This window comes from Pleurodeles waltl, chromosome 7, assembly GCF_031143425.1.
Source record: "Pleurodeles waltl isolate 20211129_DDA chromosome 7, aPleWal1.hap1.20221129, whole genome shotgun sequence".
Lineage (NCBI taxonomy): Eukaryota > Metazoa > Chordata > Amphibia > Caudata > Salamandridae > Pleurodeles > Pleurodeles waltl.
Window position 1 is genome coordinate 1,239,481,438 of NC_090446.1, and position 21,371 is coordinate 1,239,502,808.

The 21,371-nt window shown below is 44.1% G+C and overlaps 1 protein-coding gene across 1 annotated transcript in view; it reads right to left on the reverse strand.

Moving 5' to 3' along the window:
• The window catches only part of DNAH9 (dynein axonemal heavy chain 9), a 975,671-nt gene that overhangs the window by 731,541 nt on the left and 222,759 nt on the right, over positions 1-21,371 (reverse strand). The window contains exons 15-19 of the mRNA XM_069200368.1: positions 17,525-17,660; positions 15,394-15,590; positions 14,886-15,310; positions 4,520-4,742; positions 1,343-1,509 (exon numbers count right to left, since the gene is read on the reverse strand). Of these exons, the coding sequence (XP_069056469.1) occupies positions 1,343-1,509; positions 4,520-4,742; positions 14,886-15,310; positions 15,394-15,590; positions 17,525-17,660 (1,148 nt within the window). The remainder of the gene's footprint in view (positions 1-1,342; positions 1,510-4,519; positions 4,743-14,885; positions 15,311-15,393; positions 15,591-17,524; positions 17,661-21,371) is intronic.

Here is a 21,371-nt window from a genome sequence, read left to right on the forward strand (position 1 = left end):
TAGGTTTCCCTAGGTGCCGGCTGAGCTAGAGGCCAAAATCTACAGGTAGTCACTTTGCTAAAAACAGCTCTGTTTTCTGTGATGTGTCCACGTTGTGTTTTGGGGCATATCCTGTCGCAGGCGCTAGGCCTACCCAAACAAGTGAGGTATCATTTTTATCGGGAGACTTGGGGGAACATAGAATAGCAAAACAAGTGTTATTGCCCCTTGTCTTTCTCTACATTTATTCCTTCCAAATATAGGGGTGTGTGTAAAAAAGACATCTATTTGAGAAATTCCATGTAATTCACGTGCTACTATGGTCACCCCGGAATTCAGAGATGTGCAAATAACCACTGCTCCTCAACACCTTATCTTGTGCCCTTTTTGGAAATGCAAAGGTTTTCTTGATAGCTATTTTTTACTCCTTATATTTCAGCAAATGAATTACTGTATACCCGGTATAGAATGAAAACGCCCTGCAGGGTGCAGCTCATTTATTGGCTCTGGGTTCCTCGGGTTCTTGATGAACCTACAAACCCTATATATCCCCGCAACCAGAGGAGTCCAGCAGACGTAACGGTATATTGCTTTCGATAATCTGACATTGCAGGGAAAAGTTACAGAGTAAAAAGTAGAGAAAAATTGATGTTTTTTTCACCTCAATTTCAATATTTTTCTTTTTCAGCTGTTATTTTCTGTAGGAAACCCTTGTAGGATCTACACAAATGACCCCTTGCTGAATTCAGAATTTTGTCTACTTTTCAGAAATGTTTAGGTTTCTGGGATCCAGCATTGGTTTCATGACCATTCCGGTCACTGACTGGAAGGAGGCTGAAAGCACAAAAAATTGCACAAATGGGGTATGCCCCAGAAAAATGCCAAAATTGTGTTGAAAAATTGGGTTTTCGGATTCAAGTCTGCCTGTTCCTGAAAGCTGGGAAGCTGCTGAGTTTAGCACCACAAACCCTTTGTTGATGCCATTTTCAGGGGAAAAACCACAAGCCTTCTTCTGCAGCCCCTTTTTCCAATTTTTTTGAAAAAAACGAAATTTTCACTGTATTTTGGCCAATTTCTTGGCCTCCTTCAGGGGAACCCACAAAGTCTGGGTACCTTTAGAATCGCTAGGATGTTGGAAAAAAAGGACGCAAATTTGGCTTGGTTAGCTTATGTGGACAAAAAGTTATGAGGGCCTAAGCGCGAACTGCCCCAAATAGGCAAAAAAAGGCCTGGCACAGGAGGGGGAAAAGGCCTGGCAGCGAAGTGGTTAAACCTGGGTGTTAAACCCAATTTGAACAAAGAGTACACATTTTGTGTCAAATTAAAAATGGAACAGCTGATAATCATTTTTGTTCAGAGCTACCTGAATGGTGCCTCCTTCCGAAATCTTTCCCTGAAATTATATTGTGCTACATCAAAACTGGCACAATTCCTCCTTAGAAGGGTCACTTCATTTGCCTGCAGAGGAGCCACATGCTGCTTCACAGAGATTGCCATCTTCTTGATATTATTCCATTTTTCTGGCAGCTCCTAGAAATAGATATAAGATGCAAAAGTAATGGTGACTCAGGTGTTCTAGTCTCAGGTAGCAACAAACACAAATTCAAACGTAACAAAATCAGTGGAAAGTGCAATGTACGATTTCGGACTTGGTAGCCTGAGGCTGCATTTCTGATTAATGATGCAGAGGCTTGCTGAAGCAGCAGATTTGGAAATGACACAGTCATGACAATGACGTAGAGGTAAAGACTAAGCTAATACAATTGCAAGGCAAAACTGAAGCACTGACTGGGAGAAGTAATGTGACGGTCTCACATTGTGTCATACATTGGCGCTAAGCCCACTATCTTCAAATCTGATGCTTGAAACCCGAGACCGCCACCTCCCTCTCTTGTACCTGTTGGGGTGAAGAGGCAAATGCAAGGGCATTTTTTAATATGTACACTGAAAACAATGAACTAATGTGTATTTTGGAAGAGATGCTTCAGGTGGTAGCAGACCAACGCCCCAGGTGCCTGAGCTTTATCATAAGACTTATGTTCTCTCCAAGGGGGAGAAAAGAATACAGGACATTCAAGAAATGTATTTCTAACGAGAAAAACAACTGCATCTAAATTCAGAAACGCATGGTGGTAAACACGAGTTAACTAAACTTAAAGAATCCATGTACCAGTACTGACGAGCAGTGCAATGGCCTCATTAAAATATGAATTTGTTACTGTAAGTATTATATAATTAGATAAAGGCCGTAACCTTCTGTGCTGGAAGTAGTGATGCAATCTCTCAGAAAAGAGATGGGATGAAGAAGCAAAATGCAGAATAGCTAAGTAAAAATCACTGTCTTCAAAATGCAGCCTGCATTCACGGATTGTCAAAAACGGCACTCTATATATCGAGTAATACTCCATCAAGGTTGCTTGGATGTTTCTATGGTGTCTTATTGTTAAATAACTGCGCATTTAATACTTTAAGCAACCTTGTCAAAAATATTGAGAAAATACTCAAGGAGTGAAAGATACATATAGGAAAATAATCAAGTGTAAACATAGAGGGGGTCCGAAATACCAGTGGCATAATATGATACAAATTCAAAATGGTGCAGAGAGTAAAATACATTTGTTTTAGTGTCTTTTATTCCCTCACTCCAAAAATTCTCTTAATTTGGCTAGAAAATCTGTTGAGGTTTCCCCAACAATGAGCTCGGATTAACCTTGACACCAGCTCTCTGAACAGACAACAGTATGGGCTTCTTAGACAGCACCACGTTATCTATTCCTGCGGTTCTTCCAATACCTGCTCTGTCCCACCAGTTTGTGAAGAGCAGAAAAGAAAAACTCACAAGTTCCGGCCCTAAAACAGGACTAGAGCATCTGCCTTCTTCTTGGTGCAGTCCTGGCAGCTACTGCTGTGTTACACGGCTAAAGGGGAGGACAGGTAACACACGCTGCAGCACTCTGATATTCTCACTGCCATTGGTGGTGGCATATGTAACACAACTGGCAATGCTGCTGGAGATGTATCATGTGACTTTGAAGATTATAGTGTCATTTGCTCAATGATGTCATGAGTGAGGTCATGTGAGAAATACTTAACAATGCTTTTGAGGACAGGGGAATGAGACTGAATGGCTCCGTCATTTGCGTGTGACTTTAGTTCATCTTTGAATATCACTTAAAGTTAATGTTTTGATTAAATAGAGAGCATATAATAACCAAGCCGTATTAGGATTCAAGAGCAGACAAGGTGGCTCAGTGAGTCAATGTCCATCACTAACATCTCACTAATGAGGCATGTAAGCACTGCAGGTAGCAAGAACAGGAGTGCTCCAAGTATAATGTCTAATTACCAGGCGCTGTCTTCCGTGCTGCTCTTTCTATCTGCTTCTCTGCCAATCCATTTCTCTTCTGGCACAATTGGAGCAACTTCTCACTCCAGCGTGACATGAGAGAATGGTGCAGCAATTCCTTTTACTTTAAGTCACTGCCAGGTGTTCTCAACCTCCAAGATATAGAAGCCACACTGGGAGCATGGAGACGCCCGAGTCCCACTGATAGACAGAAGAGGGACCATTGGAGTATGTGGCATGTCCGGAACCGGGACTGAGGGTTCTCCATCAGTTGCGGCTCACGGGGATTCCTCGGGGCGGGATGCCATGCGGGGTGGGGGGGGGGGGGGGGATTCAGGGGAATTAATGCAATTACATTTTTTTTTTAAACGTACCTTCTCTGCCACGCGGCACTCCTCTCTCCTGCGTAGTTGCAGCACACAGGCTCCCAGCCTGCCCTGCAGCCAATCCTGACGCTGCTCAAAGCATCATTAGGATTGGCTGGGAACACCCTGGCTGGGCGTTTCCAGCCAGAATGGAAGCCTGTGCAGGCTCTCTTTAAGCCTGTGTTGCTGGGCTAGAGAGCCCTGTGCACATGTGTGTTTGGCCAGCCCGAGACGGCTGGCCAAACACAAATGCGCTCTGAGGGGAGTGCACAGTGCAATCCCCTCTGCTCGTCACCCCCAATGCCCCTCCATTTCACAAGGAAGGGATAATAAACGCAGTTGTGAAAGGATTTGCAGCAGCGCTCCTCCGCCCTTATGGAGGAGCCACCCCTGGCCTCCATGCTCCCAGGACTTCAATTGTATAAAAAAATAAGTGCTAGGGCCATCGTTAGGAGGCCACCACAACGTTCACTGCATATAGTCACTGTCAGCACTGCCAGTGGCTGTACCTAGACAACTCCTAACCATCACACTGCTATTATTGTGACAATTCATACTGTTCGAGGTCCCCAAAGCTATACCAATGGCTTGGATGGCAAGTGGCGTATATTGAATTAGTAAACAACTGTTGTTCTGCTCATCAGCAAATTCCAAAAAACTGCGCCACCATGTGGCAGCTGACAAGGGCCAGTGTTGGCAATTAAGTGCAGGTGCTGAGCACCGGAAACCATTGGCTCAAATTAAGCTCTACTTTCTGGACACATTTACTGCGGGTTGGCCGAGCGAAGCAGTTTTTAGGGTTATTACATAAAGATATAAATTCACCAACCTCCAGCTGTTTGTAGACTTCCTCGGGCAGCTCTTGTTCATACAACTTCAACAACTCGATGGACTGCTTCAGCGGCTCGAACATTTCATCTGTGCTGCTCTGTCTATCCTTGACAGCCATCAGGTGACCCATAATGTTTACCAAGCCGGAGAAATCCCCTTCTTCCACCCGTAAACTTAAACCTTTCTCAGCCAGTCTTATAAATCCATCGAGGTCTGCCAAGCTACAAATAAGAGAGACAATGACATACAATAGGAAAAATAATTTATACTCAGAAGTCAAAGCTTCAGCCACCTTCAATTCCTATAGGGGGAATCATGTTCTTACATTAGTCTCACACACGGACAATGTCAGTATTGTATGTGGGCTGGCTGCACAAGTTAGCAAAATAATACTTAAGAACCAGAACAGGGACATATCTGTTCCACCATCAATGTAACTTTCCTATCAAACAATTAACAGATTATTAGGAAAGCAGATTTGTAAACACGAATAGTGCAAGCGTATCATTAGCATCCATTTCATTTTAACAATGCTAGATACACAAACATGTTGGCCGTACCTAGAAAGTTAATTTCAACAATCTAAAATCTTTTTGGAAAAAGGAGCCTAGCCACGCACCCTAGCAATGCATATTATGATGGCCAGATGTTAATTCAGCTTCCACAGTCACAGTGCAGTTTCCAGGAACACTCCAGTCTATGGAACCCTGCAGGCACAGACTTTTCCAACTGCTCTGCATGTGGCCTGCCAACACCCATGGCTGGGTGGAGATGGGCAGGGTCCTGCTGCACAGATTAATGAACAAGATCCAATTGTAATGCCAAATCTCTGCCTCTACTTTTCCTGGCTTCTTTCTTCCAAAAGTCCACACCAGGTTGATGTGGTTATTTTGTCTGGGGGGTGGGGGGATCATGATTTCCATGACTCAGACACTTAGGGCAATTCTGTAAAGGATAAGGGGGCCTGCAGTGCCTCCTGCAGTCCCCAAAACACTTTATAATCACATTGGTGCTGCCCCTGCCCCACCTTGGGCACCACAAGAAAGAAATCGGGCCAAATGCAACCCCTCGCAGGACAGTATGGGGCACTCCCAGATGAAAAAAGAGAATATATAGTGAGATGGTTCTCCTGCTGTGATGCAGCATTGGGTGTCCTCACGCTGCATTATTCCTTTATTTGTATTTCTTTTATAATGGGGGTCACGGTCCTAACGTGGGCACCATGATGCCTTTATGCATCCAACACCTCTGGGACCCCAGCCAGCTCCCTTGCACCGAGTCAATTCCATGTCCGGCATGAGAGCCAGCCATTCTTCTTTCTCCCTGCCAGACTGGAGCATGGACAGGGTGCAAACTGTTTGCTGCCCTCTGCCCCCCACATGAACACCAAGGGTGGAAGAGGGTCTCAGTATCACTCTCAGTTGCGTGGGTACCCCAGAAGCAGTAGCTGGTAAGCATGGTGATGCTTACGACCCTCTGGGGCCTTTCCTCACTGTGCTGGGACCCAGAACCCGTGATTGGGGCTCCTAAGATGGGGGACTGCACCCATGCCCCTCTCCTCACGGGAGGAAAGATAATAAACCTTGCACCAATTCTTGCACACTGGCTCACTCCAGAGGTAAGTGAGAGTAGCACTGGAGTGCCACAAACTCAGTTTTTGTTGTTGGGCATATTTAAATGGGCAGTCATCAAACATTGCATAAATCGGGCCTTGTTGGGCCAATTTTATTGATATTAGGCTCATTTTGCTCCAAGCTATAACCAACAGGAGCACATTTTGCTGTCTTCCTGGTTTCTGAAAGGGTGTACTATATGGGGAGCTGGTTTCACTGCCTCCATACTACAGCCTTCTCCTCTCCTTTGCCCTCCTCAGGCTCCATGCCTCCTGGCCATCTTGCAGGGCACCTGGGAAGCAGTAGAGTCCAAGTCGTCTCTGAATTGGTCCTCAAGGGGCCTAAAGGGACCAGGGCCACTCGTCCTGGAGAGACTCATCGAGTACTGGGTGTCAGCTGTAGGCAAAGTCCTTAGTCCATCATGGGCATATAATGGCTTCTCCTTCCAGCTGTCCATGATTCTGGTATTGTTGCCATCCAGATCCAGGGTTTTGCTCACAATCTCTCCCTTGTGCAGGGGTTTATAAGTGTGAGTGGAACGTATAGGATGCCAGGTGCCCCTGGCTAATCCTGGGAAGCCAGGCTAATCCTAGGAAGCCACATCATCCCTTTACCCCTGCCCACCACTGCTGCACATCATTCTGTGACAATCCAATATGATGCTGACAAGTTTCCTCTGTGATTAGTTCAGCTGAAGGCCTCAGCTCCAACCCTTAACTGGAATTACTGCTGGTTAACTTCAAAGGGAAGCCCCTTGTATGTTGGCTCACAGTGGGCCTGAGGTGTCCCAACCCAGCTGCAGTGTGGCAGTTAATTATCATACACAGCTTTTCCTCCCCACCATTTTCTTCTCAAGAACTGAATCAATCACTGATAATTACTACCTTTGTGTGGGGATGCCTTTGTTTCCAATGCTGTGGAGAGGAGCAATTAACTGGGCCTAGAAGAGGGACTTAAAGGTGTGGAATCTGACCTGCGCCAGCAAAATATGACTGGTCTTGAAGACCCAGAAGATCCACACGTATGTTATTGGGACTTGCATATTTAAATTTAGCATACATGTTTCACCGCAGTTTGACACCTCGCTCGACTGTGTAGGCTAAATGGAGCAACCTGCACTGTAAGGCAGACTCCACATATATGTATAATACACCTGTGTTTATAATACAGTGAACACACTGAATAATCTATGTATGCCCACTTATAAGGCTTACAACAAGCTCAGCACCTACTCTTGCAGAGTCCATTCTGAGCCAGGCTACACAATGGTAATCTAACACCTCCTGCCCGCATACGTGCACATGAAAATGTATAAACATGTTCATGTGTAACTAGCCAGGTGACCTTTACCCTAGCTGTGCTGCAGCAGCTTTATCATAAAAGGCAGACACTAGGGCTAAAGAAACGCTCAATCCAATTTTCATGGAATTACCATGAGTGAGACTCAAGTAGTGAGACTCACCCACAGTAAAGGTCCAAAATCTAGGAGATCTAAAGAAAAAAATATGAATGAACTAAATGGGCAGAACTCATTTTGCTACAATATATATTTATACATACATAGCTAAATAAAAAAATGATAATACAAAACCTTGGTGAACCAGCATATTTTCCTTTAGGTAAGGAGAAGCTTTGAAATATATATTGATGGGGACTGCACCTATCGCGAAGTAGAAGGTACCAGTTGTTTTGCAGTGCAGAGAGAGCACGAAGTACAGGTGGCAGTCGCCATTGGTTAGTTATAGTTAGGACCACGTTGTCATAGCAAAAGCATTGTGTGGTTTGCTAATAAATGTGGTGCCGTTTGACAAATCTTGACAAAACTTTGCAAAACAAGCATCCTTCCTGGAAAGTTTTGGGGTGATCCATCAAGCAGGGGCTGAGAAAAAGGGGTGTCCTAAATTATGTTTTCCCCATGCAATTCTTCATAGAAAAATTGAGCAGCAATACCGCAAAAAATGGGTGAATGGAATTACACCAAATTTGTCAGAAAGCGAAATCTTGGTCTAGAAAGTGTGCTTTTTGTGACTTGGTGTAAATCCATTCAGTAGATTTTGAGAAGTTAGGGTTCAAAAACTTTGCATATTTAATGTCACAGAGCCAACAGATGATAAGATAAGATCTGATTGGTTACCACAAAATCAACAAAGATGTGGCACCAGCCATTTTAGGACTGGAAATACAAAGATCCCTGTCCTTTGGAACAAGTACAAAAATATAGGGGGTCAGGTTAGGAACACTATGCCCCCCAGGCCTGGAAAAGACAGCCCAGAGGGACCCCCTCGACCTAACCTAGGGTGAAAAAGTGAATTTATTTTTCTCAGTACCGCAGATCTGCGGAAGATCTGCTGATCCATGGCACTGAGAAAAAATATGTGGTTTCCCTTGTGTTTTTAATTTGAGCCCACAGGGCAGACTATGGCCTGGAGACAGCCATTTTTATATTTTTATTTGGAGGGCGTTTGCTGTAATCCATCCCAAGTCTTATACAGGCCTAGGGGACCCCATCCCCCAGGGTCGATCTTATTAATTAGGGGAGAGGGCATGAGCACCCCCTGAGCCTTAGTGAGGCCCTGGATACCTCATTCTCTGATTCCATGTATAAAATTTAGGGGAGAGGGCGTGCAACCTCCGTCCCCTAGCCACTTAGACGCCCCAGGGACCACACCTCTCAGGGTCAAAAAATACATTTTGGGGAGGTTTGGTATGTTTTCCTAGGTGCCAGGTGAGCTAAAAGCCAAAATCAAGAGCTAGGCACTCTGCAAAAAAGCTTCAGTTTTCATTAGGAAATTGTGATGTGTCCATGTTGTGTTCTGGGGCATTTCCTGCTGCGGGAACTAGGCCTACTCACACAAGTGAGGTGTCATTTTTATCAGGAGACTTGGGGGAATGCTGGGTGGAAGGACGCTTCTGGCTCCCCTCACATTCCTGACTTTGCAGTACCGAAATTTGAGGAAAATTTGTTTTTTAGCCCAATTTTGAGGTTTGCAAAGGATTCTGGGTGACAGAGCCCAGTGAGACCCCCACAAGTCACACTATTCTGGATTCCCTGTCTATCTACCTTCCAAAAATGTATAGGTTTGGTAGGTTTCCCTAGGTGCCGGCTGTGCTACAGCCCTAAATCCCCAGCTAGGCACTTTGCAAAAAACACATCATTTTTTAATGTGATGCTTTTTGGGGCGTTACCTTGTCATGGGCTCTGGGCCTATCCACCCAAGTGAGGTACAGTTTTTATCAAAAGACTTGGGGAAACACAGAATAGAAGAACAAGTGTTACTGCCAATTGTCTTTCTCTACATTTTTGCCTTCCAAATGTAAGGCAGTGTGTCAGAAAGAAGTCATTTTGAGAATTGCCCGTTAATTCACATGCTAGTATGGTGACCCACGACTTCAGAGATGTGCAAATAACCACTGTTTCTAAACTCCTTATCTTGTGCCCATTTCAGAAATACGTAGATTTCCATGATACCTATTTTTCACTCTTTATATTTTACCAAATAAATTGCTATGTACGGGAAACGCCCTGAACCACGACTCTGTAACAACGAAGTCGTGGACAACGAAAGCGGAACAACGCTTTCGTTAACCACAACTTCGTTGTTTTGTGCCTTAACCACGCATGTGCTGAACCACACACATGCGTGGTTAAGGCACAGAAGAAGGGAGCCGGCTGAGGAGGACAACGCGATGAGTCAGGTAAGTGGGGCTGTTTTAGGGGCTGGGGGGGTCGGGGTATTTTTAGTTTTAGGGGCGGGGGTGAGGGGTTGGGTTTTAGTTTTAGGGATGGGGTAGGGGGTTGGGGTATTTTTAGTTTTAGGGGAGGGGGCGTCGGGCGGTTTAGGGTGGTTTAGGGGAGGGGGGTCGGGTTGTTTTTTGTTTTGGGGGCGGGCGAAGGGGGTCAGGGTAGTTTTAAGGGCTGGGTTGGGGGTTTGTTAGGGCCGGGGTGGGGGGCTCGGGTAGTTTTAGGGGCGGGGGATGGGGTGGTTTTAGATTTTAGGGGTGGGTTGGGGGGCCGGGTAATTTTAGGGGTGGGTTGGGGGGATTTTAGGTTTTATGGGTGGGGTGGGGGGCTCGGGGTAGTTTTAGGGGTGGGAGTGTTGGTGTGGTTTTAGGGGTGGGGGTTGGGGTGGTTTTATGTTTTAGGGGTGGATTGGGGGATCGGGTAATTTTAGGGGCGGGGTGGGGGCTGGGGGGTGTTTTAGGTTTTAGGGGCGTGGTGGGGGCTCGGGTTGTTTAAGGGGCGGGGTCTTGGGGTGGTTTTAGGTTTTAGGGGTGGGGGTTGGGGTAGTTTAGGTTTTAGGGATGGGTGGGGGTTGGGGTTGTTTTAGGGGTGGGGTTTGGGTGGTTTTAGGTTTTAGGGGTGGGTTGGGGGGGTCGGGTAATTTTAGGGGCGGGGTGGGGGGGTCGGGGTTTAGGTTTTAGGGGTGGGGGCTCAAGGTAGTTTTAGGGGCGGGGAGTTGAGGTGGTTTTAGTTTTCAGGGGTGGGGGTTGGGGTAGGGATGGTTTTAGGTTTTAGGGGTGGGCTGGGGTCGGGTAATTTTAGGGGCAGGGTGGGGGGTTTGGGTGGGTTTAGGTTTTAGGGGTGGGGTGGGGGGGTCGGGGTAGTTTTAGGGGTGGGGGTTGGGGTAGTTTAGGTTTAAGGGGTGGGGGCTCGGGTTGTTTTAGGGGCGCGGTCTTGGGGTGGTTTTAGGTTTTAGGGGTGGGGGTTGGGGTACTTTAGGTTTTAGGGATGGGTGGGGGTTGGGGTTGTTTTAGGGGTGGGGTTTGGGTGGTTTTAGGGGTGGGTTGGGGGGTCGGGTAATTTTAGGGGCGGGGTGGGGGGTCGGGGTTTAGGTTTTAGGGGTGGGGGCTCAAGGTAGTTTTAGGGGCGGGGAGTTGGGGTGGTTTTAGTTTTCAGGGGTGGGGGTTGGGGTAGTTTAGGTTTTAGGGATGGGGTTGGGGTTGTTTTAGGGGTGGGGGTTGGGATGGTTTTAGGGGTGGGTTGGGGGTCGGGTAATTTTAGGGGCAGGGTGGGGGGTTTGGGTGGGTTTAGGTTTTATGGGCGGTATGGGTCGGTCGGGGTAGTTTAGGTTTTAGGGATGGGGTGGGGTGGGGTGGTTTTAGAGGTGGGTTTGGGAGGCTTTAGGTTTTAGTGGTGGGGTGGGGGCTCGGGTTAGTTTTAGGGGCGGGTGGTTTTAGGGGTGGGGGTTGGGGTACTTTAGGTTTCAGGGACGGGGTGGGGGTTGATTTAGGTTTTAGGGGTGGGTTGGGAGATCGGGTAATTTTAGGGGCGGGGTGGGGGCTGGGGGGTGTTTTAGGTTTTAGGGACGTGGTGGGGGCTCGGGTTGTTTTAGGGGCGGGGTCTTGGGGTGGTTTTAGGGGTGGGGGTTGGGGTGGTTTATGTTTTAGGGATGGGTGGGGGTTGGGGTTGTTTTAGGGGTGGGGTTTGGGTGGTTTTAGGGGTGGGTTGGGGGGTCGGGTAATTTTAGGGGCGGGGTGGGGGGGTCGGGGTGTAGGTTTTAGGGGTGGGGGCTCAAGGTAGTTTTAGGGGCAGGGAGTTGGGGTGGTTTTAGTTTTCAGGGGTGGGGGTAGGGGTAGTTTAGGTTTTAGGGGTGGGGGTTGGGATGGTTTTAGGTTTTAGAGGTGGGTTGGGGGTTGGGTAATTTTAGGGGCAGGGTGGGGGGTTTGGGCGGGTTTAGGTTTTAGGGGCGGGGTGGGGGGGTTGGGGTAGTTTAGGTTTTAGGGATGGGGTGGGGGTGGGGTGGTTTTAGAGGTGGGTTTGGGAGGCTTTAGGTTTTAGTGGTGGGGTGGGGGGCTCGGGGTAGTTTTAGGGGCGGGTGGTTTTAGGTTTTAGGGGTGGGGGTTGGGGTACTTTAGGTTTCAGGGACGGGGTGGGGGTTGATTTAGGTTTTAGGGGCAGGGTGGAGGTCGCGGTAATTTTATGGACGAGGTGGGGGTTGGGGTACTTTTAGGGGCAAGGGTGGAGGGTTGCCGTAGTTTTAGGGAAGGGGGTGGGGGGTTGCAGTAATTTTTACGGGTGGGGGTAGGGGCCAGGGGAGACGCATGCTGGAACCATGCATGCCTATCACTAATGCCTTTACCAGGAATGCCTTTACAATGAAAAATCGTCGTTAAGGCATTCGTGGTAAAGGCATTAGTGGTAACAAGGCAGTTGTTGTTCCGACCTCGTTGCTCAGGCATGCGTTGTTCCAGCATGCGTTGTTCCGACATACATTCCTATGTACCCGGTATACAATGGAAACCCATTGCAAGGTGCAGCTCATTTATTGGCTCATAGGGTCCAGCAAATACAACGGTATGTGGCTTTAAAAAATCTATTGTAGTTGGAAAAAGTTACGGAAGAAAACATAATCAGAAAGGGCTGTTTTTTTCAACTCAATTTCAATATTTGTTTTTATTTCAACTGTTACTTTCTGTAGGAAAATCTTGAAGAATCTACACAAATGACCCCTTGCTGCATTCAGAATGTTGTCTACTTTTCAGAAATGTTTATCTGTCCGAGATCCACCATTGGTTTCACACTCATTTCTGTCACTAACTGGAAGGAGGCTGAAAGCACAAAATAATAGTAAAAATGGGGAATGTCCCAGTAAAATGCCAAAACTGCCTTGAAAAATATGATTCTCTGATTCAAGTCTGCCTGTTCCTGAAAGCTGGGAAGATGGTGATTTTAGCACGGCAAACCCTTTGTTGATGCCATTTACAGGGAAAAAAACAGATGCTTTCTTCTGCAGCACATTTTTACCTGTATTTTGGCTAATTTCTTGGTCTCCTCCAGGGAAACCCACAAACATTGGGTACCTTTACAATCCCCAGAATGTTGGTAAAAAGGGGACACATTTGGTGTCGATAGCTTATGTGCACAAAACGTTATGGGGGTCTAAGCACTAACTACCCCAAATAGCTAAAAAAGGATTCAGCACTGGGGGGATTGAGGGAGGACCAGCAGCTAAGGGGTTAAATACAAGTTTAGTGTTTTTATTTAAAAATAAAATGTATTGAAAACATGCTGTGAGCATCACTATGATCAAACAGTGCAACATGTGAATTTATAAAATGTACATTTGAATATAATTAGTGGTGATTTTTTGGCAAAACCCATAGGTCTTCTCTGTATATCTGCTGACTTCTTGATAAAGCCAATAGGCCCCTGCTTTTTAGATTTTGGTGTTTTGACACTACAACAAAGCCAGTAGGTCTGCCTTACTTAAAATGACACTGTTTATCGCCCACAGAAGGTTGGTCACAGGACCTGGCCACAGACCAGGCCCTGCTCAACCCCACGCCTGGGCACCCCATGCTGCACGTAAAGGGACATCTTACGTTACGTTAAAAAACCAGAAATTTACTGAAAAAAAAGATGAAAGTGCCATAGTAATTACAATAATAATATCTTTCTTTAAACTTTGAAAAAAATAGAAATTCACTGGAAAAAAGGTCAAAAAGATGTCACAGGTAGGTGAAAATACAGTTAAAGTAAGTTTTAAATTAACAAAACCACTGATATTCACCAGTTATATTTATCTTAAGTAATTATAATATGTGCCTCAGCAGCAGTGCTAATCACCTCATAAATTACATCACTCCTGACATGTTCAATGACATCTTTCACAACATCACTGGAACATCTGAAACAACATCATTATTGACACTGTGTATGGCGAGGGTGCGAATTCTAGTTACTCATTACAACTCTGTTACTTGAAAATGCTTGATTTATTACACGTTTTGGAGAAAATCTTGTGGGGTGCTGTCTGCTCTACAGCGGAATGTGAGAATCTGACTATGAAAGGTCAGGGTTAATTGACCAGTGAATCGTCAAAGACCCTTGAAAACCCAAAGTGAAATGCAAGTAAAATAAAAAACAACAATTCTTTGGTAAGTTAACCAGAAGATGCACAAATCATTTTAAAATCAACCTTGATGTGTAGGGTGGGAAACTTTCATACTGAAGGTCGCATAACAAATCTTTGGATTTCTATACTTAAATAGTACTAAATGGAGAAAATACATATATTTCCAACACTTTTCTAATTTGAAATACTTAAATAATCTTGAGGCACAAAAAGTTAATTTCATTTTATTTAGAAATTAAAATAATTGAAACAAGGTTTATTCTACTTTTTATATATGGAAATGTATTTTTTGGCCTAGCATTTCATCAATAAAATCTGTGTTACTCACAGAGTCTTATAAGCCCAAAAGTGTGCAATAAATTCTTAGGAATATTTCCACAATTAATGTTCTCCATTGTTGCCTTGGTATAGCCACCTTTCTGCCAAATTACTACATTCATAGGGGGCAAAATGTATTTGCTCAAGTTTGTTGGCAGTGAGTAAAAAATGGCAAATAGAATGGCTCTGGAGTTTGCTCCAGTGCAGAGTTTCTGTAGTATTTCCCCCTTGAGATGTAAAAAACCAATTCAAACTACTTTGAGAGCTGTGGTTAAGTCACTCATATTCTACATTTATCTTTCAATTGTGCTAAACTCTTTCTTGTAGTAGATACCGCATTCACATCCCACTACCATGTGAGAAAGTCACTGAAGAGCGACTGCTAGCACTTAAGTGAGCTATATACAGTAAAATAAACAAACACACTGCAAAATGAAGCATATTTACAATGTGACTAGTTTTAACCAGGTAAATATATAACTTGACTAAAATTACCAAACTTGCTCTGATAGCTTCGGAATATAGAGAGTTTAGAAGCGAAGATTATCATGACTTGTAAGAATGGTAAAAGTCTTACCTGTTTGTTACATGATCAATGAGATGCTGTTTAAACATAAGGCTCCACCTCTTGATCACATTCAGGAGTGACGCCTTAAACGGACGGGCATCAATTTTCATCCAGCAGTCAAATACGTTAATTGGCTCCACACGGCTGACCTCTTCATAGATCTTCTCATATGAATCTATCTGCTCCCGAAATAGTAGCAAGGAGGGAGGTGTTTCTGGGACCCCGTCTTCCGCATGTGCTTCTATTTCCTCTGCTGTCAGTACATGCCCATACAGCAAAAACTGCCGCATGAACTCCTTTCGGTCATCAACATAAAGGTAGGAGTAATGATCAAAAGAGTTCCGATACTCTGTGCAGGTTGACATGATATTCTGGACACATTCCATGAGTGCATTCCGCATGTCCACCAAATCTGCCATATCCTCCATATCCGCCTAGAAGACACCATTTTAAATTGATGTATGAAACACAATATCCGCAGTTTAGGAAACACAAGAAGCATAAGAAAATAAATTACCTGATAGTGAGGAAAATTGCTGTGTTCTGCAAGTCTAGGCACCAAGGATGAAATCTTAAAGATATCGTTAATGAGACCTTCTGTCATATCGTAGAACCCATCATTAGCGCCCAGCTCAAGAGATGGACGGAACACCATGTCAGGGATTGCAAGATCCAGCTGCACCTCAAACAAGGGAGCAAACCCGGCTTTGGAATCTGTAAGTAGATGGTATCCTAATTGGTTATCCTATTTTTTCACATGGATATCTTCATTAAACAAAATTGTATGAATATTGTTATGCCACACACACTTTAATAGGATTCAGAGGCTCATATTTAAATGACATTACATTAGTGTACTGAGTTATGATTCAGTTAGCGTGTAGGCGCGCTTATATCAGGCATGGCAATACCTATCCTTTTCATAGCTCACTGTGACCTTAAAGCCTATTACTGCTCTGGGAGCTTACCGATGATCAACATTGCTAAGACTTTTCTTCATTACAGGTTCAACATCATGAGGGTAGGGTGTGCCCCAGAAACAAACAAATGTGTTAGAAATTTAAATTAACAAAGATATTTAGCCCATTCCTTTGTGCTGAGGACATAAATACCAGACTTTGCCCTAATAAAGGATGTGTGCTGCCCAAGTGGTACCACCAAGCTTTATGACATAGACAGCATGGTACAGAAGGAAGAATTGACCCAAGACTATGACATGTAGGCTACGACGATTACAAATAAGTTATCTAAACATTAGCACTACATCATTCTACTGATTCACAGACCTAAAAGGTGAGACTTGACCAAGCCATGCCAGCTCCTAAACTGAAACTCCCTTGTCACCAATAATGTCATCTTCTAACATTGCCAACATGGAAATACCAATTTCAACACACAAATCCGGAGGTGACTGTAACAACCACAGATCAACCGGCCATTAAAGGCCATGGAAAACTGCCATAACACAGCCCACATGCAAAGGACCAGCCCTGCCACTAAGTGGCAATAACTAGGGTCAAACAATGAGAAAGCAAAAAACTGCATAAAGTACATCAAAAGAGGGAGAGCCCAACTCAAAGTGGTGCTGCCCAGAGCCAAACCAAAATGGCTATAAGAAAAACATCTAAAGAAAGGCACATTAAACATTAAACAGAATCTCTCCCCCTCTACACTCGATCAACAGTTTAGTAGAGCCTGAGTAAATATATGAAGGAAATGCCGTGGAATTTACATCTTTCCCAGTTAAGACGGTTTTGGCAATCTCACGTTCTAGAAACCATCAATGGCTGCCAGCTCAAGAGACGTAAGAAACACATTTTAGGAATAGCAAGATCTAGCTGCATCTTGGGCACGTTTAATATTTTGAGGAGGAATAAAACATTGACAACCAATATTTGCTCGTAGCACACACTGAGTGACCACAGCCTCTCTCCATTCTACAAATTTTATTTCGGCATATATATGAATACCTGAATTTAAAACATTTGTCAAGACGTTAGTCATACCCTGAATATCGTGTCCATTAATTGTATTGTGTTTGGCAATGTACACTGTATAAGTAGATAGACATATGAGATAGAACATATCGTTGTATATAATATTGCATCTGTCGAATTGGAGCACTTTATTAAGATAATTTTTATATATACATTTCTATACAATATTTAATAAACAGAGCGAGCGACATTAAGTGCTTAAACACTCCCACGTCATGAACATTTCCTGTTGTTAGTAAAAACTAGACGTTTTTTAAAACAAGGTGCCTCTTGGGGCAGTGCCTTGCAGAGACCTACTCATGGAATCATCAAAGAAGTAAACGTGACCACATTTAGCCCATCTCTCTGTCTGCCTCCCTAATGTACTGTGGCCTCCTGGTGTTTCGCCAGTACACCATGTCAGCTTGCTGGATATATATTAGTACAGAGCTAAATAGGGACTCCTAAATGGTTAAAGACTTGAGCTTTTTATTTTAAACCTGTGCATTCCGAGAGAGACATTAGATTTTGCCATGCATATGGGCATCGTGCTATAAAGGAATTGTTGAACTAACTAATTAGGCCAAGAAAAGAACATGGAAAAGTTTTACACACGTGAATAGGTTGACATAATAGGTTGACATAATCTCTAAACAATATTGCATACTTCACCTGTGTTATCCAAAAGGTACTTAAGTGAGCACTCAATGGCACTGAAGAAGCCATCCAGGACCATCTCGTCCACGTAATCCACATAGGCTTTCCACACGTCTGAGGCTGCATCCGCACTGAAAAGGCTCATGTTTTCCTGCAAAATAGTCATCCTTGAATATTAAAGTAATGCATTTACGTCCTTCTAATGCACTCATGAGGGGGCATACAAGGTGTTTGACCAGCAGCTGATGATAGCAGGCAAAGGGCAGACTGCTCATGTGCATCCTTTGACTGTCACATATGACTAATAGGGCATGCAATATTACATCAGTAGAGCAAACCATAGCGTAAGTATGCTCAAATGGAGCAAAAATTGAATCAAAGCATATCACCATTCACCTAGGTAAAACACTTTGGAGAGTAAAGTTGCAATGTTCAGAAAACTGTCTTTAGAAAATCATTTTTTTCTCCTTACGCACTTTTATGGGTAACCGAACACAAATGTGTCATCATTCCAAAGTAAAACAAATTGATTGTGCTATAAAAGGGAATCCGCACCAATAATATAATGTTTTATGTCTACAACATTTCTAGAAGATTCTGGGGCAGATGTACCAAGCATTTTAAACGTTGCAAACACACTAAATTCTACTCATAAAATGGGATTCTGAATGGATACCAATTCAATATCTGGAATGGTATCCCTCCCAAACACAAAATCAGTATCTTATGTATAGGAAATGCCTCATATTGTAGGATCACATCCATTATTGGACTGATATTGCTGTTTTAATGGTCTGACAGACCACCTATTGCTATACAATTATGTGAGCATTACCAGAGAGGGCTTTGACTCCTCCCACATGCTGGCAGCTAGGTGTACATATGATTGGGAAGACGTTGTGTGCTTCCACAAAAAAAGTGATTACCCTCCAAACAGATGTTGTTTATTTAGGCAACTGCCTGAGCTTGAGCACAGACATGACACTATAATGCCATTAAAGCATCTTAGATAACTATTTATGGCATATTTCTCTGGCAGCAGCACAAATGGCAGGAGGGCAGTCATTAATTTACATGGAGGCTTAAGTCTGGTTTGACAGTGAAACTGTTACCTGACCTTTTAACTTTCACCATTATTAATCTACAGTTCTTTGCTTCCAAACACATACATATCAATTTCCTGGTAAGGCTTCACATTCCCAAACAACATTCCTTTAAAACCAGACCTATTAGCATTGCCAATGCTTATTTGACTCTGTGCACTAGGTCTCTGCTAACATGGGAAGAGTGCATGTGCTCTTACCCCTAAAACATGCTGACATTGGCTTTACTCCTAATTAGCATATTAACTTACCCATACGTGCCTATTATAAGATTCAAATTGTACCCAGCACCTATAAATTAAACATAATTAGTGGGCTGCAGCACACATTGTGCCACTACTAGAATGACAATGCACAACATGACTGCATGCCTGCTACGAGTAACCTGGCTGTGCAGGAACCTAATTAATTTCAAAGAGCCCTCCCCTGTCAAAGGCACATGTAGGTCACATCTGGGCCTGTCCCCTCGTTTGTCCTTCTACCCAGCGAAGAACTAATCCCAGTGGACGAGAAGCTGCCCCCAGAATCATTTTCAGTGACCACAAGGAAGGGTTGCTCATTTCCCTGGCTACCCCTCCAGGATGGGCACAGGAGCTCTTCTCTAGGAAAGAAAGGTTCTGCCATGTTGGATTTAGGTAGGGAGGGGAACTGTGAGATTGTTTGCAGTAGGACACATAGGAAATGCTATACAAGTGGGTATGGTTACACCTGGGAATATGTTCTCTATTGATTAGGGAGGGGCCAGGAATAGCCCTCATCTACAGGCTAGCGCAAGACATAAATTAGGCACCCGTGGGCACCCTCTTTAGGAACATCTGAAGACAGAAGAAGGACTGCATCTGCTGCTGAGACATATGAGGAGAGCCCTAAGGGCTTGACCTGCTCCCACCTATACCCAGGCTAAATATGGGGACTCCAAGGGTCAGTGGCTGTCTCCTGTTAAGATACAGGTCACAAAAACTGCAAGAAGCCCACTTTCCTAGAAGAGCCAAGCTGACTAGTTTCCACTGGGCCTGCCCTGGACCCTGCATGTGGCCTCTGTTGCAGTGAGTCCTGACATTCAAGTACTGTTTCTGTGGTCCAGGAACAATTCGCCAGTGTCAGTGTGTAATCCTCTTGTTAAACCCTAAAAGCTAGGACTAACTAGGACTTAGAAACATTTTGATAAATTTTGGCCTGGCGAACCATCGTGCAACCAGGACCAACCTGGCAGTCGAGGGTCTAGTGCCAATGTGCCTGACTTTGCTGAAGCTCCTACTTCATTCTCCACAGCAGCAAATCTGATCCAGCAGGCCCAACGCCAACTGGCATCAGACGACGTTGAACCCTCTTCGTCACCAGCCTGCAATCTTGCCCTGGTGAGGAAATCTGACTTCCAGAATATAGTCTAAGTCCAAAATTGGAAGTCTTTAGCAGACCTGATGCAGAGGAGCATACGATCTACGTCGACGGCTTCCTGTGCATGACCTACAGACTATTTCTGCTCCAAACCTGTCCCGCCTTAGTCTACAGCTTTACCAAGAACTTGTCCTCCATCAACAAGCCCGTCTTTGGATCCAGCTGCAGGCTTACCCCACTAAAGACTTTCCCTTCTTAAAAAAAAATTAAGTGTGAAGATAACTTTCTGACCGGGACACATCCAACCCTACTATCCGACCCGCTCTCTATCGCAGTGGGTCTGAAACCTTACCCTTGTCCCGCTCCAGCAGGACTAGTTGCCGTGGTCTGCGCTTTGTGCTTTTTGGTGCTATTTTCATTTAGAATTTTAGAAAATTCATATCTCCAGTTCCTGTTATTGGATTTTTGCCATGTAATGTCTTTTGGTTCAGTAATAGCCATAGCTATCACGGGTTGAGCTCAGATTTAAATTACTGAAACCTTTATTAGACCTAAAAAGAACATTGACATTATTACTTGTGGTGGATTATCATCCATCCCAACTAATAATCTACCTTCTCACATTATGTTTCAATGCTTTGTGACCGAAATCTGATTGCAAACCATTAAACCTGTACTGGCCTTTCAAAGGAGGTGGTATTGCATTTGTAAAGGAGAAACAATGCCCTTAGGAGCCCATCCCTTCTGTGAATATAAAAAAGTATTGAAGAGTAGGCAGTGGTCCAGGGGCCACTGCCTGCTCCTGAACTTTAAAAACAAAAAAAAATGCTTGAACACATTATCATTTCTTCTAAGGAAAACTGGCTTCATTTTTTTTTTTTAAGTGTTTGCTTTATTTAAAAACAATCACAGGAATTGTGATATGCTGATGACAGCAGTTCACCATCCTTGAGAAGGCTTCCCATTGTAATGAGTTGGAATGGTCGACCTAGCTCATTAATATTCATGAGGTAGGTCGGATTGCGACATGCTACGATTCAGAATTTTAAGAAGCAACGTGCTAGCACATAATTTCATTCTTAAAAATCTTTACTGCAATTTGTGACTATTATTTTGAGAACCGTTAGTCATAGATCTGGCCTCCTGTCTGCTGTTTCAGAGTCTTCGGCAGGAGAAATCTTCCTGTCTCTTAAAGAAAATTAGAAAATTCTATCACAGTTCTGTACAATGTTTAATGGTTAGTATCAAGATTCTATTTGAGGTAGGGTTTTTATGCCCAGAATAGAACACATTTTGTGGCAGTCTTATTGTACTAATGAAAGGGGTTGAGATGAAGGACCTGATGGCCCCTGATTGCCCCATTAGTCGGCATGTCACTTTTTGGCTATTGTGTTCTAGCAGGTAATAAAAAACACTGTGTA